This window comes from Falco rusticolus, chromosome 8 (genome assembly GCF_015220075.1).
Source record: "Falco rusticolus isolate bFalRus1 chromosome 8, bFalRus1.pri, whole genome shotgun sequence".
NCBI classification, from domain to species: domain Eukaryota; kingdom Metazoa; phylum Chordata; class Aves; order Falconiformes; family Falconidae; genus Falco; species Falco rusticolus.
This window is the reverse complement of record NC_051194.1, coordinates 33,960,175-33,975,066: the sequence shown is the minus strand read 5'-3', so window position 1 is coordinate 33,975,066 and position 14,892 is coordinate 33,960,175. Positions and strand designations below refer to the sequence as shown.

The following is a 14,892-nucleotide window of genomic DNA, read 5'->3' as shown; positions in this document are numbered from 1 at the left end:
TCACATAAAATAGCTCCCTAAAGGAAAATGAAAATGTAAATTGTGCAGTGAATTTACTGTTTCTAATTATGGTGTCCTGTAATTCAGGTGATTTCGGAAGAGTACGGCTCAGGAAACTGGACTTCAGTCTAGGGGAGGGAGATGGGGGGGGTTGTCAAAAAAAACCAGAAAGTCAGTTGAATGGATGTAACAATATCATCTACGGTTTTATTAGGAAGAGTTTCTCAGAATTATGATGGATCTGCTGCTCAGCAGCACAAGAGGGCACAAGAGTAGCTGACTAATTGGAGACTTGAATCCGTTTCCTTCACTGAACCTGACTGCCCTGACCACTAAGCTATTACCTGTAGAGCACTGTGTCTGTCTCTCACACTTCCAAAGTATTACTCCAAGGCAGAATTGGAACATATTTGGAATATGGGAAGTAATTTCTAGCCCAGCTCTATTTTGCTATATTTAGTGCCACTGACTTATTCTTTCAGGGAGATTCAGGATATTTAGTGTAGCACTTTCTTCAGCCAGAGTTAAATGTACTAGGGAAATAATACCTATGAGATTTGCAGTTACAACTGCAAGTTTTTTACATTTTACATTACATCTCCCTCTCTTTTTTTTTTGTTTGTTTTATTTTGAATAAAAAAATGGAGGACGCAAAACTACTATGGTCATTTAACTTCAAAAATCTTGATAAAGTCCCAAAATATGATTTTTTGTTTGTTTCTTACTACTTTAACCATACTTCTGTGTGTATTTTCAGACAACAGCAAAGACCATGGCTATACCACATTTTGCTTATGACAGCAAAGAACAACCAGCTCAGTACTGACAAGATGCATGCATTTTTTTTGACTCCAAAAAGGAAATTTGACCAATTTGGTACAGAGTGTAATTTCTCCTCACATAGTTTTTGTTCAGATTATATAACTATTTGGCTACATGGGAACAGTGAGCATAAATCCATCTAAATTTTGCTTTTCTGAAGCAGACTAGAACTCTGCATTTCATAGTGTTGCCACCAGTTCCACCAAGTTATTTTGTAGGAGTCTACCAGGACAGCTGAATTTGGCAGTAAGAGAGAATTTCATTCCAGCATTTTCTAACTTCTAAATACAGACCGACCCTCGAAAATTTATCACTTTGTGAGGAAGGCTCATGCTGTAAATGCCAAAATTAGTGCAAGTACTCCAGTAAAAACATACCATGGTGGCTGAGTGTATGTGTCAGTCTTATCTGGACCTGAAATCCAAAAAGAAAAAAAACAGGTAACTTATACATACAATTCTGTACAGTATTCCATAAATTTGAAATATTTTAAGCAAATAATATACTTAAGAACCTTCACTCTTCATATTTTCAACCCACAGAAGTCAAGCTTGTCTATCACCACACCTGAAATTTGATATGGACAACAGCAAGCTGCTCAGCTGAAACACAAAGAGGTCTTGGTGCTTTGAGAACTAAAGGTTCTGTGAACCTCAAAGACTCCTTGTTGGGGAAGAGAAGTAAGGAAGAGATTGCAACTGGGAGGCAGCTCATCAAATCTTATGGGAACTCCACACAGCTTGTAGAAGTGGAGAAAAACAAACCATCAGTACTACACCTGAGCATGCCCACAGTGAAAAACCAAATTAACAGTAGTCAAAACTCCCCAAACCTGAGCCCACCTGTAAACTTTTACCAACTCACTTGCTGTTTAGCAAGTGTTACCATGTTTAACGTGAATAACACAAAAGCTAATACCACATTTCTTCACTTTGCAAGACCACCAGGAAATCTGGGAACACTGCTGAGCTATATTGATTTGCCAAGGTACCTCACCAGCTGCATTGAAATAACTAAGCACATACCTGCCCATAGTCAGTCTCTTTTGTTCAGTCAGTCTCATATGTGTGTAATCCTCCATGCATTCTCCCAGACCTTGACAGTATTTGTTTCTCTTGGGGGCAGCATGAGATAATAAATAGTTGGAAGAACAGAAATACCACTCCAGATTGTGTACCAACCACATCTATCCACTTTTCCCTAGTTAACACTAAAGGATGCAGCTTGTTTTCTCCTGGTCAGATCAAAGTTACGTCTACGCTGTGGTCATCTGTGAGACTAGAAACTACAGTAGAAAGACATGTAATAATGAATTTGCAAGATAATGGATTTTGCAATTCATCAACAAATACTCCATAAAAATGCTTTCAGAGTCTGCCTCAGGGAAAAGACAAAAACATGTGATGGATGATATCCTGATTTCCACTGTGTTTTGCAAGTAAAAATCCACATCTACATGCTTGGACTTACCACACCATTCAGAGTGACCAAAAGAATCTATTTACACACACACACAAAAGTTGCAGTGAGAGAGGGAAATAACCCATTGACCTCACTTCAATAAACCTGTCAATAAACAGTAACAGAAATTCTCCACATAAAAATTAAAGCTGAAAAGAGACTGGATAAATGCAGAAGAGGAAGCTGAATAACGGCTAGTTACAGACAGGACAGTACCATGCAACCCTGTCTATCAAAAGAACATTTTTCCCCTCCCTCTCCACTATCCACTATGGGAACCTGGGGGAAAAAATGTAGCTTTTGGTACAAAATTATCTATATATGAAATTGCATGGATTTAAAAGAAAATGTAGTAATTCTGAGCCACTTGATTGTCTGCTAGCATCTTGCAGCAACTCTTATGAGCTGATTTAATTGATAATGAAAGAATTAGGTATTATATATTGTGGTTAGGTAAGTGGAATCATCCGATTAGTCAAGTACATTGCAAGAGAGTGCCCTTTTTACTGACCTGTACTAATCCAAGAAAGAATGCCCGCATTATTCAGAGATGTAGTCAGCATCTGAAGCAAACATATACCACAACTGACTTTGTGACCCCAGTTCTGCAACATCTCTCAGGGCAGATGTACCCGTTACACAACAGAAAGCTCAACGCTTCAGGGAAGCAACAAAGGATCAAGTTTCATGTTTAAAAAAAGGCTTATTGAAAAAATGGCCCTTTCTATGAAACATCAGCTGAACAGGCAACCTGTAGAAGCTTCTACAATGGCTTCATCAGATTGGAACCTACAGATAAAATGTACAGCTTTAAGTTGTAAAGGCTAGTTGTGATTCTGAGGATCCAAAATGTAAATCCTCTTGTTATTTATATTCTTGATCACTTACAGAGTGACAGCATTGATGTGAACCTAAAAATCTTGCCTCAAAAAATTCACTGCTGGGTGCGCATGTAGCCCACGGATCTTATGACTGCAGCTCAAGCCAGCAGCTGTTGACTTAATTATTTAATTGGGTCTAGTGACGGCTTACCCACTGACTGACAAAATTCCTCTTTAGTGTGGTTGCTGAAGGCTGTTATGATTTTGAGGCTGATGCAAAGGGCACCCTAAGAAGCATCGAAGTCCAAAATGAACTGTATATGATAATGCATATATGGAATAGAACAACCTAAACTATTTATACAAAGACACTTATTTCCTTTCACAGCAGTGAAATAGGCAGGGTTGGGAACTGAGAAGCCTGAATTTTAACCTCATTAAGCTGTTTTTTCTCTCTTACAGTTTAGAGTAAGGGCCCCATTACTTACTTTCCTGGTTCTACAAATACAGATATAATTATGTTTCCCCAAAGGGAGCTGGTATGAATGTTCATCTGGTGTTGGTACTGAACAAATAAAAAATTAATTACTGATTATAATGACAAGTGCAAGGTTTCCATTCATTGAAATTAAAATCTATGTTCAAAACATATGGAGGCCAAAATCTCAGTAAAAGGGAAAAAAAGTTGGTTTTAAAGAAAGTTTTAAAGCACTTGGATAGCCTTTTCCCATTGAACCAAAACAATGTTTTCAGCTGTAGCACACTCCAAGCTGTCACAGTATCATTTAATAAAAAAAGAGGAAGCTAACAGGAAAAGTGAATGCTTATACTAAGAATGCAACAAAAGGCATTTTAAAGGAATGTCTGTGGCTCATTTGTGCTCTCTCCTGTAAGATAGTTGCTGTACCTTGAACGGTGAGCTCTGCAGACACAGATGCCTTCCCAGCGCTGTTTACCACTGTGCATGTGTAAATTCCCGAATCAGCAAGCTGAGCATTTTGGATTTCCAAGAATTGGATGCCTGTTTTCTCAAACATGTTGAAACGCTCATTTTCTTGCAATTGAGTATCACCCTGCAAATATCACAAGACACCATGAGACCGCTTGCTATTGGTAAGAGAAGGGGAGCAAGAAATTTTCTGGTAAAACATCAGGTCGAAATGCCTTTCTCCTCTTCTAGCTAAATTCCTTCTATGAACAATACTCAGACAGCATAAACAAAAAACTGCATCCAAAAGTTCTGTAATTCATATCTGCAGAAGGCTGTTTTCCCCTGAATTTTGCCACCCACTCATCTCAGTTTGTTTTTGGCTTTTCATTATTTACTATATCCATATTTCTAGAAAAAAATCTTTTCACTGTATGTGGGCTCAAACCAGTTTTCTGTTCATGTTTGTTCCAGGAAGTCAAACATCACGCTTTTAAACAAACAATCCAAGTTGGGGAGTAGTTCTCTATCCCTCAATAGCTCCTTTATGCTGTATCACTTCAGAAACTGGAAAAAAATTCTGCAACAGAGAACCTCATCTCTGGCCAGGTGGAGGTGGCAGAAGGCACTAGACATACATTATGAGAGGCATTGCTGCAATGCTGGAGTTAAATCAAAAGGTACAGCTTTGAGGCCGGAAGAAATGTGTGTAGTTCTATGCTTTCTGTTACATAGACTAGATATTCAGAAGAACATTTTTTGCCCTTAAATTCAGTGAAATAGTTGACTAATAACTCATTTGTGAGCAAATCACTGCTTCTGCTTCAGCTCCAGCCATTAAAGATGAGTCCCTTGCTATCAGGCATAACAGCTTTTCCTATCCTAAGTTTAGGAAGGGCAAGCCTACGAATGTATGATTTGTAGGGCTTTGGTCAGTAATCTTTTGGGAAACATTATAGTGTTTTCAGACACTGTCAGTCCTGAAGTCTCTATCAACTTACTTCTATCTGGGTGCTGTAATTCCTATTTGAATAAAAAAAAGCTATTTCATGTCAGGGGTTTGGTGGTGATACAGTAGAAGCTTCTGTTCTTCACAACTTAACAAGTAAGAAAAGGGGAAAAAACAATAAGCTAAGACATTTACACAAAAGCAGATTCATTAGTTCCAAAAACTGCAATTTTATTTGTTTAGAAATCTTACATGCTGTGTGGAAGGTGACTGTATGCTGGTTCTGCATCAGCTGTATGTGGTCCAGCAGCCATGAAAGTTCATTTCCATGATGCTGAGGCAGAGTTGAAATACCTATCATTCCATCCTGACATGATCAACAGCATTGCAGACCTGAGCTTGTTTGCAGCTAGCCAACATGCATGATTACCTGTTAATCCATGCTTTATGAATAGGGATGCAAAACCACACTTCACAACAAAAATCTGCCAATAAAAATCTGACAAGGAGCAACAACACATTTGCACTTTACAGAGCATGTGCGTCATTAAAAGACAGCTTCATAGTGCTCAAAATAGGTAGTAAAATATTATTATGAATGCCTCACGAAAACCAGTTTAACCAAAAGTAATGGTTTGAGGATAAGTTCAAGAGAGTGGACTGACTATCTGCAGGCCAGCAATGGTATTATGACTACTGAATCTCAGAACAACACATATGGCTCTCCTAGTATGTAAAAAGTGGTTAAAGATCTTGTGTATGCTCAAAGGAAGAGCTAGGACTTAAGTCTTCAATGCTTTTTTAACAGTCTAATGGATTTTAAATATTTCTCATTTATAAAGCTCTTTTTGGTTTTTTTTTTGTAGATGGCAGATGCTCACATTTCCTAATTTTAATGTAGATCTGAAGTTGGTAGCTCAGGTCTCCTTTATTTTATGTCAGACACTTTTCTGCTACTACTGTTTTAGCAGAGGTCAGACTGAAACAGTTGAACTGTTGTTCATCTTCCTTGAATTATTTTTTTTAATTTGCTAAAAACAATCACGCATGCCAAAACCCAATCATATCTGTTATTTCCTAAACAGTTAATTTTCTTTTCAATTAAATTTCATTTCTTTGCAAACTTCATCTTCATTCTAATGTGCAGGTAAAACCCAATGTGAATGATACAGAAAAGGCAGTTTATGACTGAGACACTGACATGGAACTTGGGAAATACAGTTGTAATTTTCACAGCTGTCAGAGTCTCCTCTGTAACCACAGTCAAAGCATTAAATCCTTGAAGACCTTCTCTATTAAACAGAGGTGATGATATTCATGTTTTCTATCCCTTGTCTGTTTCTCTTGTCTGGTTAGTAAGGTCTTTGGGCACGTATGTCCCATACTCACTATTTTTATAATGGAACCTGGATCTTGTTTGGTGCTTTCAAAGTACTTTTTTGTACAAACATTTTCAATGAGATAGATAAGGGAGAAGTTATACTGAGAAGGAATGCTATTCTGTGAGTTTATTCAGCATAAAAATGAGGAAGAATATGGCTCTCCTTGCATGTAAATTCTCACCATGACAATTTGCAGTGGCAAGTTCATTTAATCCTTTCAAATCACAAAATTTTAAAAGAGAAATCAAATGAGAAAGAAAACATTAATGTTTTGGGAAATCATACCTTAAACCAAGTTACTTGAGGCTGAGGTCGTCCTGTTATTTTACATGAGAATCTGCCTGTTTGGCCTTCACGCACAACAACTCTATTCGGCTTTGTAGCAAACTTGGGTGGACTCTCTCCCCAGATGCTTGGCCTGTGCTCCACAGATGGAACAGTAAGTCTTCCCCTGGAAAGGCAATTTACATCCTGGTTTTACAGATGAACTGGAAGCTGTTGTGGTTAGAGCACACTTCAGGAAGCATTTCAGACCAATGATCTGCCAACAAGGGTATATAATTGGTGGTAACCAGGATTGTAGTTACACATTTTTTTTGGCCAGTGAAAGAAATGGAAATGCTGGTGATAACTGCACTTGACTCCTCATGCAACTGAATAGTATGATGCTACACACCCTCATCCAGCATACAAATAATTCACGTAACAGATCCTGGGGACAATTTCAGTTGCTTGTAAGCAGAGCTGGGCAAACCAAATGATAGGAAACACTGCATACATTTAGTTTTTTCCCCTTTTCTGTTTCTTAATTGCCTCCTAACAGATTATCTGTGCATACTACTTCACTGTTCACAGTTCTTTTTCATGTAATTTGTTTTCACATTGAGTGCAATGACACAGTGATTTCTGATTTATGAATCAGCAACTTGGTTTTGTAACATTTTGACATGTCTTGGTAAAGATTTTTGATTTGGGGAAGGCTTCTGTTTGCAATCTCATTCACTACAATGTTTGCATAGCAAACATGAAAAGGATACAAAACCAAAGTACACCCATTACAGGTGAATGTCTGTTAAGTCTAAATGCCCAGCTCTACTTATATGGATAGCACAGCTGGGAAAGGACATGTGGAATGAAACTAGAGTGACATCAGTGACTGCAGTCCAAAACTCCCAGTTACACAGCCGTAAAACATAAAACATCAAGCAGAATTATTGCAAGGAAAAAAAAAAAAAAAAAAAAAAGGTGCAACTTCAGGTCTATTAACGTCAAAAGAAAACACACACTCTTTGCTCTGAAGCCCTGGTAGAACAAAGGCACAAATTAGCAGATGGTGATTTCCTTTTTTTATTTTTTTAACCTTTAATTTCAAGCAAACTGAACAATTTTCAAGGCCTTCTTTTCCAGACAGCCTTTTACCACATGCAAGTAAGATGTGTCAATATCTCACCATCTCTGCCAGATGTCAGATACTAACAGAGACTGCATCGCCTTAGTCGAACGTGCTGCCAAGACATGATGGTTGCCATATAGGCAGCTCGAGGTTTCTGAGTAAGAGATGATACCATAATGAAAGGATTTATATGGACAAGAGGACCAGCAAAAAGTCTTGGGAGAGAAGGGTCACTGTAGCATGTTAAAATGGAAAACAGTTCATCATATAGTTAAATATCTGATAGCTTTTAATGTCATCTTCCTTATGCTACCAGTAAAGAAAAGCATAAATGTGTAGTAAAGAAGCCTTAATGATCACCATCTTTAGGTAGTGTTTCTGTATTTATATATCTATACACATACACTAAAGCATTAAAAGAAAATCACTAGCTACCCTGCAGCTTTATGGCTGTTTCCTAGATATACAGAAACTGAAATGTATAGTTTCTTTCTTTTCCCTCCTCCCTGTTTATGTAAGGCATAAAGTTTCCATACCATAAAATTATTAATACTGAGTAGGAGTAAAACACATAAGAATGAAAAATGAGAACAATCGCTCTATCTCCATGCAATGCAATGGATTAGGATAGCGCTTTAGAAAGTCTGAATGTGTAATAAAACCTAACACAACTTTCTTGCTTTGATTATTTAGCATGCTTATTTCTGTAGCACATTTGTGACATAGACATTATCATGTAAAAGCCTTCCTGATTACTCAGTTTCACTTACTATTTTCACTGTTGCAAACTCAGTTAATTTTGAAACCGAAAACGTATATAAAAACAATATTCATATAAATGACCAAATTAAAATCTTCGGTTTTAACTATCTGTTTTGTGATCACTAGCATAATCAGAAACATATTTTTGTCTACATCCAAGGCAACTAAGTCCCAGGGATATAAATCAGAAATAATTCTGCTTAAATTCAAGCTACTTATGAGGACTTATGAGAATTAATTACTAATTAATTCAGCTGTTGGAAGAATTAGGCCTGGGGCTTTTAAAACAGAGGCATTCACTTAATTGTAAACGATCAATGAAGTGCAGAAAGTACGTGACAGCAAGAAGGCTCCTCTGTGTGCCAGCATAGATCACCCCATGAACCCATTCTTGCTAGCAGTTACTCCAGACTGGAACAGTTCTTTCTTCTGGACTACAGTTTACCCACTGTGTTGCTTGGAAATACTGTAATTATATGTGAGAGAATACTAATTTCAGTTGCTTTTATTTCTTACTGGTGACTCTTAAAGCAGTATTTACTCTGGCTTTATAAGGAGACTGTCAGATCATGGAAGATGTGGGGAAGGATTTCTGAATATCAGAGAGTAGAGATAAGAGAGTGCACTATTGCAGCAGAGGAGGGTGCAATACTGTGCAGATACCAAGAGAACGTTCTGTTTTCAGCAGGACTAATTCCTGTCAGTATGAGGGAGCAGTAGCTGTATCAAGCTACTTATGTCTTCCTGACAGCTTCAGCCATTTTACTTGCACAGCAGCTCTCATAGTAGCTATCCTGCTTGGGATAAATGGAGACTTGGACTTGGAGAATTTGAGTTCACAAATACCAAAGTGTGTGTTTTCAGATGTTTCTGTAGCTGGGACTGCCCTGCCTCTCAAAGCCCAGCCTTTCTTGTATTGCCATCTCACAAGTGTGAGCGAATCGCGGCAAGCAGTTACTCTATTCCAATGCAATGCTGTGCAGAGCTGCGTCACCAACTACCAGAGTTTGTTTTCCTCCGTTACCTCTGGTCCTTGCACAGGTAAGGAGCCTTGGGGAAAATTTCCAGTGAGGAATTACTGAGAATAGGACAAGAATCAAACCATTTTGACTGGTCTCAAAGTGAATCAGAGCTAAAGACAAAATGCCAGAGCCACTTAAAATGGGAAGAAGTGGTTATTTTGTTAAGAAAGGGTCATTTTACTTGTATTCCTACCAAAACATATTTAGGTGTCTGTTAAACAATATCAAAGCCAGTGGGCTTCTTACCCAGGGTTTTTGGTGCTGGATGGCAGGCTGTATTTCTTCAAGGAGTTTCCTGTAAGCATGGGACAGAAAGGCAGGAATCAGAAGTTTTGTCAAGACCATTGGGAATTACAGATACTAAAGACTACGTAAAATATGCATTTCTCCAGGTTTCAAACATAAGGAAGGAATGCAACATCTGCAAAATAAGGTTATGTCATCTGTAGCCCAAAGTTAGGCTCTTCAATTTCAAAAACAAGTTTTGGTAGGGTTACCCTCTAACCACTGGCCTCAGCAGTAACGACAGTGCAGATTATGCAAAAATATTTTTAAACAAGTGAATGAAATAGTGTCTAACTTGTACAGTGCAGAACTAATTCAAATTAAGACAGTAAAAAAAGGCGTTTGAATTCTGGAAGAAGTCTTACTTTATTTGGTTTGGTTTTTAGTCCTGTGCTAGCCCTTCTGAAACCTCTTCCGTAAATTGATTCTTTTTGAAGCACAATAGTTCATAGCGCTTGCTGGTGCGAACAACAGGGAAACCGGTACTTTGTGGTGTAAGCTCAGCGCCACCTACTGCACTCATCATTCCTGGTAGCTCTGGCACATTAGAAAAGGGTAGTGACCTGGGGCAGAGCCAGAGTGGTAGCATGATACAAGCAACTCCGATGTCTGTCAAAAAACCCGTTCGTTCCAGAGACTTATAAGAATCTAAATTACTGTCAGATAGGACAGCCATGCAGGACGAAAAGACTAGATTGTGTTTCAGTCACTCATTTTTCCAACTAGCAGCCAGCCCCACGTAGATGTCTTTGTTCTTTGCTGAGAACAGAAAAAAATCTGTGCTTTGCTATCTTGGTGCATAAAGGGATTTTTAGAATAAAGACCATGTAATGCGTAAACTCTGAGAAATTCAGTCATTGTATGCTGCCATGAAATTGCTTTTAAACTGCAGCAAAACCCAGGTCAGAAAAACTGACATTAAAGGAGCTTTAAAAAAAATCCTCCACCTCCATGCATGTTGTCACTCATAAAAGTTGTCATAACTTATAACTAGGGGAAAAAAAAAAGGTTTTGCACAATTTTTACAACAGAAGGCGGTAACAATCATGCCAGATCTATGCATATTTCAGTACGTACTCTGAGGATATCTGTTAGAGATTTTGACTCTGAATAAATGCTGATCGTTTCAGGACTGCTTCAAGAATTCAACACAAAGTTGTGACTTGAGGAGCTTTGATATTCAACAGATCTCTGACATGAGCAAATTGCAAAGAGAGAAGCAGTACAATTGATTTCCATCCTTCCCTGGCTTTGTGTCACTCTTTAAATTTTACATTTGGCAGTTTGCAACTATCTAATATGCAGATGTTCTCTTAAAAATTCCAGGGTTTGATCTTGGCTGTTTCCCGTGTGACATTAAGCATGCAATTACAACCAGGCATTCCGCTTAGCAAATGGAAGCATGCATGGAGAAATCCAGAAACCCATTGCCTCAATGTGCCTATCTGATAGGCTGCGAAGCAACCAAGATCGCCACAGGTTTTACTGCCTGAGAGAAAATGCTAACTCACCAGGCCTTTGTTTCTGTCCTGGGTGGTGGCTTCAATGAAAATTACAGTTTATAGCAAAGTCTTTAAAGCTAGGTCTTTTGTTACCTGGGCATCATCATACACATCTGGAACTGAACACACACTTTATCTAGCTATAGACATGTAGTTCCCTGCAAAACATCTGAAATTATGAAATGCAATTAATGAATCTTACTCTTGCACCAGTGAGAAAGCATGTGTGTACAGTTGTGATTTTAACTAGACAGTTTAACACAGCTTGTTCATTTAATTAAACTGTATATAATCATCGCAACAACAATAAGTATCCTCTTACCTTCCACTGTCAGTTCCACAGTCACTTGACGAACCCCACCATCATTTGCAGCCTCACAGGTGTATTTACCACCATCACCTTCCTGTACACCTTTGATTACCAAGCTGAATATCCCTCGAATGCTGCGGTCCACGATGTAATGGTCTCCCTCTGGGACAGGATGCCCATTTCTGTACCACGTGATCTGAGGCTCGGGGTAGCCTCTGACCTGGAAAGATGTGAGAGTGAAGAAAGAACATAAAAAATGATGTTATTAGGAAGAAATGTTGGACATTTAGCAATGCAGTGGAAAGTTCTTGACACAGGAGCTGTTAAACACATACTCTTTGCAAGCCAAATGGCAGAACATAATGAAACAAAAAAACTCTTGGATAAGTCAAACTGTTAAAATCATAAGACTAGTCAGGCAGATAGACACCTATACAGAGAAGTTTCCCGCTAGAATGGTTTACCAGCAGAAACATTGTGATCATGCCAATGAAGAATCCTGACACCTGGGACCCTGTTGTTCAGAGACTCAAGAACAGTGGTGCTACTACACATCTAAGCATACAAGATTGCAGGGTATAGACCAAAAATTTCTAGCATGGTTGTCAAGGATCAGGCTTATATTGTAAAGCTGTATGGAGCCATCTAGTTTTCAAATGTGCTAAGATACAGTAGCTCCTGACAACTTACAGGCAGGAAATGTAGCCACTTACCAAATTTTCTCTTGATCTTTAAAAGCAGAAGGTAAGTCGCAATTTGAGAAAGTGTCATTAAGGGTCATTCTCATGTTATGCTGGTAGAGGGACTATAAAGACCTAGACATATTCACACAAACACACCACTAACCTAAAGAGCTTTGTAGTCTACTGGGAGCCCAAAGGAGAGTTTTCAACAAAATAAACTAGCCCTGTGCTCTTAAAAAGCAGCCATATTAATATACCCTTGCCTGCTATTGCATTAATGATGCTTTCAGCTTTGCAGGCAGATTCTCAGTTGGTATAACTGAGAATGAAGTTATTGATTTCAATTGAGTTGTTTAATTAGAATTTGTGTCTTTCATTACAAAATGGGAAAAGCAGCCATACACCAGTTTCTATCAAAGAATTAACTCCTCAGGCAAAGATCCTTTCTCTGCTTTATGAGGGATGCCATCTTCTTTGAAGGTCACTTAAGTATGTGTTAACTGCTACAACACTTCCCCAGTCATCATGACAACTCCTGATTAGGGTATTTCCCCCTTCTTTCCTATACCCCCACTCCGGTATGTTAGCTCTCCATCTTCTGATTCTGTGATCCTTTGCCTACATGTCACGAATTAACTGAGTGGATCAAGATGAGCTGGGATGAATAATAGTTGTGGCTGTGTTTGCTCACTGGGAAAGCAGTAATGTTGCATTTTGAACTAGGTTATCACATCTTGGCAACTGAACAGGAAGTCACTCCAACCTCCAGGTGAGCAAAATATTGATGATCTGCCTTGATTTGAAGAAGGCTTGGTTGTGGCTTGCACAAATTCCTCCCAGCATTTTCCTCTCTAGTTTCCAATCTGCATTTCAGGTCTGCTTTTTTCTGACTGCACAGCACTTACTTTCCAAATTACAATCTTTAGCCAACCGACCTTACCCATTCTTAAGTTCTCTTCTTTCAAAACCTTTCATTTTTAATCCAGCCCCACCTCACTCCAGCTGGGTTTCTCATCTGTTGGAGCTTAACCTACAGCTGTCAGAAATTTTTCATTTTCCTTTAATTCCTTGGGTATCAGTTCAGACAAGTTAATTTTGCCAATGATGTGGCAACCCCTTCTTCCTGGCAATACTTAATATATAGATAGAGGACGTTAATGTTTGCCAAGAGCATGAATATGCTGAATAAACTGGACAAACTTTCCACTTCTGGTGCAAACTTCTTAAGTTCTTTCTATCTTTACCAAAGCAATAGCTATGTTCTATGAAGAATAAGTTATGGGAACCGGCACAATGGGTAATCGATTGCTGTTTAAAAATACCATCGCATCTTTCTAAAGCTTTTTGCAGCCATGCTTTCCCTTTCCTGTGCTTTCTGAAAAACACCTCCAACTCAACCATGTCCCCTAACACTGCTGTAGCATACTGATTTAGTGCTGGCTCAAAGGGCAGGCTCCCAGGAATATCTCTCTCAGCACGTCATATTTTCAGAAAAAGGGAGTTGTGAAGCAGCAAGATGAGATTTTTACAGTAGTGTAACCCTTGTTAATTGATAATGTGCTCACTGACTGGTAGAGAAAGTGACTTGTACCAAAGAACTGTTTCTTACTATTAACTTGTCAATGCCCTCATACCTATCTTTTCATTTTAGATTAAGAAACTAACAGAGATTAAGTCACTTACCCCATGTCAGAGAGTGTAATAGAATGGAGCTTCTGCCTCTCATTTTTGCTTCACCAGATTTGCTTTCCTTGAATGTGGAATATTTCAGGCAAAATAGATTTGAAACTGCTATTTCAAGTAATGTAATACAGTAAAATTACAAAGTAGCACGTGAATTTGTGTGAAGAAAGAACCACCTTTTCAGTGTATTACATCACAACCTCTTACTAATATTAGCCTAGCCACATCTGTTTACAGCTGCTGAGATTCTGACCTATGAATACAAGTCATCAATTACACGTCACCTAATATATTTACTATTTTTTCCAGTTCATGATCAGTCCTTCTGGTGTTTTCTGCTACGTATTGTTCAACCCAGCTTCAAAGCTCCCAAGCGTAAACCTTCCATCAGTTATCCCAGGGAACAACTGGGGTTGAAGCAATGCGAAACACTTTCCTTTCATTTTTTGTTTTGTTTTATCATATTCTTAAGTCCTTCTTGGACCACACAAGGCTGTTTTTACGTAACCCTTCAAGGTCTGGTAGACCATTACATATGTCCTTCCAGTATCACATGGCTGAGCCTACATTAAGTATTTTTCCATTTCTTCCATGTGTGTTTATTTTATGCTTGTTACATCTGTATTATTTTGTTCATCCACACCTCTACACTGAGGAAATGCCACACAGAAAATTACAAACACAGGCGATCAGCCAGCATGCCATTTCCTTTCAAAAGGTTGAGTCATACCCTTCCCAAACTCTGTATTTCTTCTCTTTCAATTTTTTTTTCAAAAATGAAATGATGGGAAAGCAGAAGTTTACAGAATTGCTCTGTTGCAAGGATTTATTTCAGGTTTGGGTTTGGAATGTGTTTCAAACTGAGCCAGCCCCCTCTGAAATACATAGT

At 38.5% G+C, this 14,892-nt stretch overlaps 1 protein-coding gene across 1 annotated transcript in view; it reads right to left on the bottom strand.

Annotated features, from left to right (window-relative positions):
* The window catches only part of MYLK (myosin light chain kinase), a 216,341-nt gene that overhangs the window by 114,916 nt on the left and 86,533 nt on the right, over window positions 1-14,892 (bottom strand). Inside the window, 5 exon segments of the mRNA XM_037396821.1 lie at window positions 1,200-1,236; window positions 4,012-4,177; window positions 6,649-6,814; window positions 9,787-9,835; window positions 11,650-11,857. Coding sequence (XP_037252718.1) covers window positions 1,200-1,236; window positions 4,012-4,177; window positions 6,649-6,814; window positions 9,787-9,835; window positions 11,650-11,857 — 626 coding nt within the window.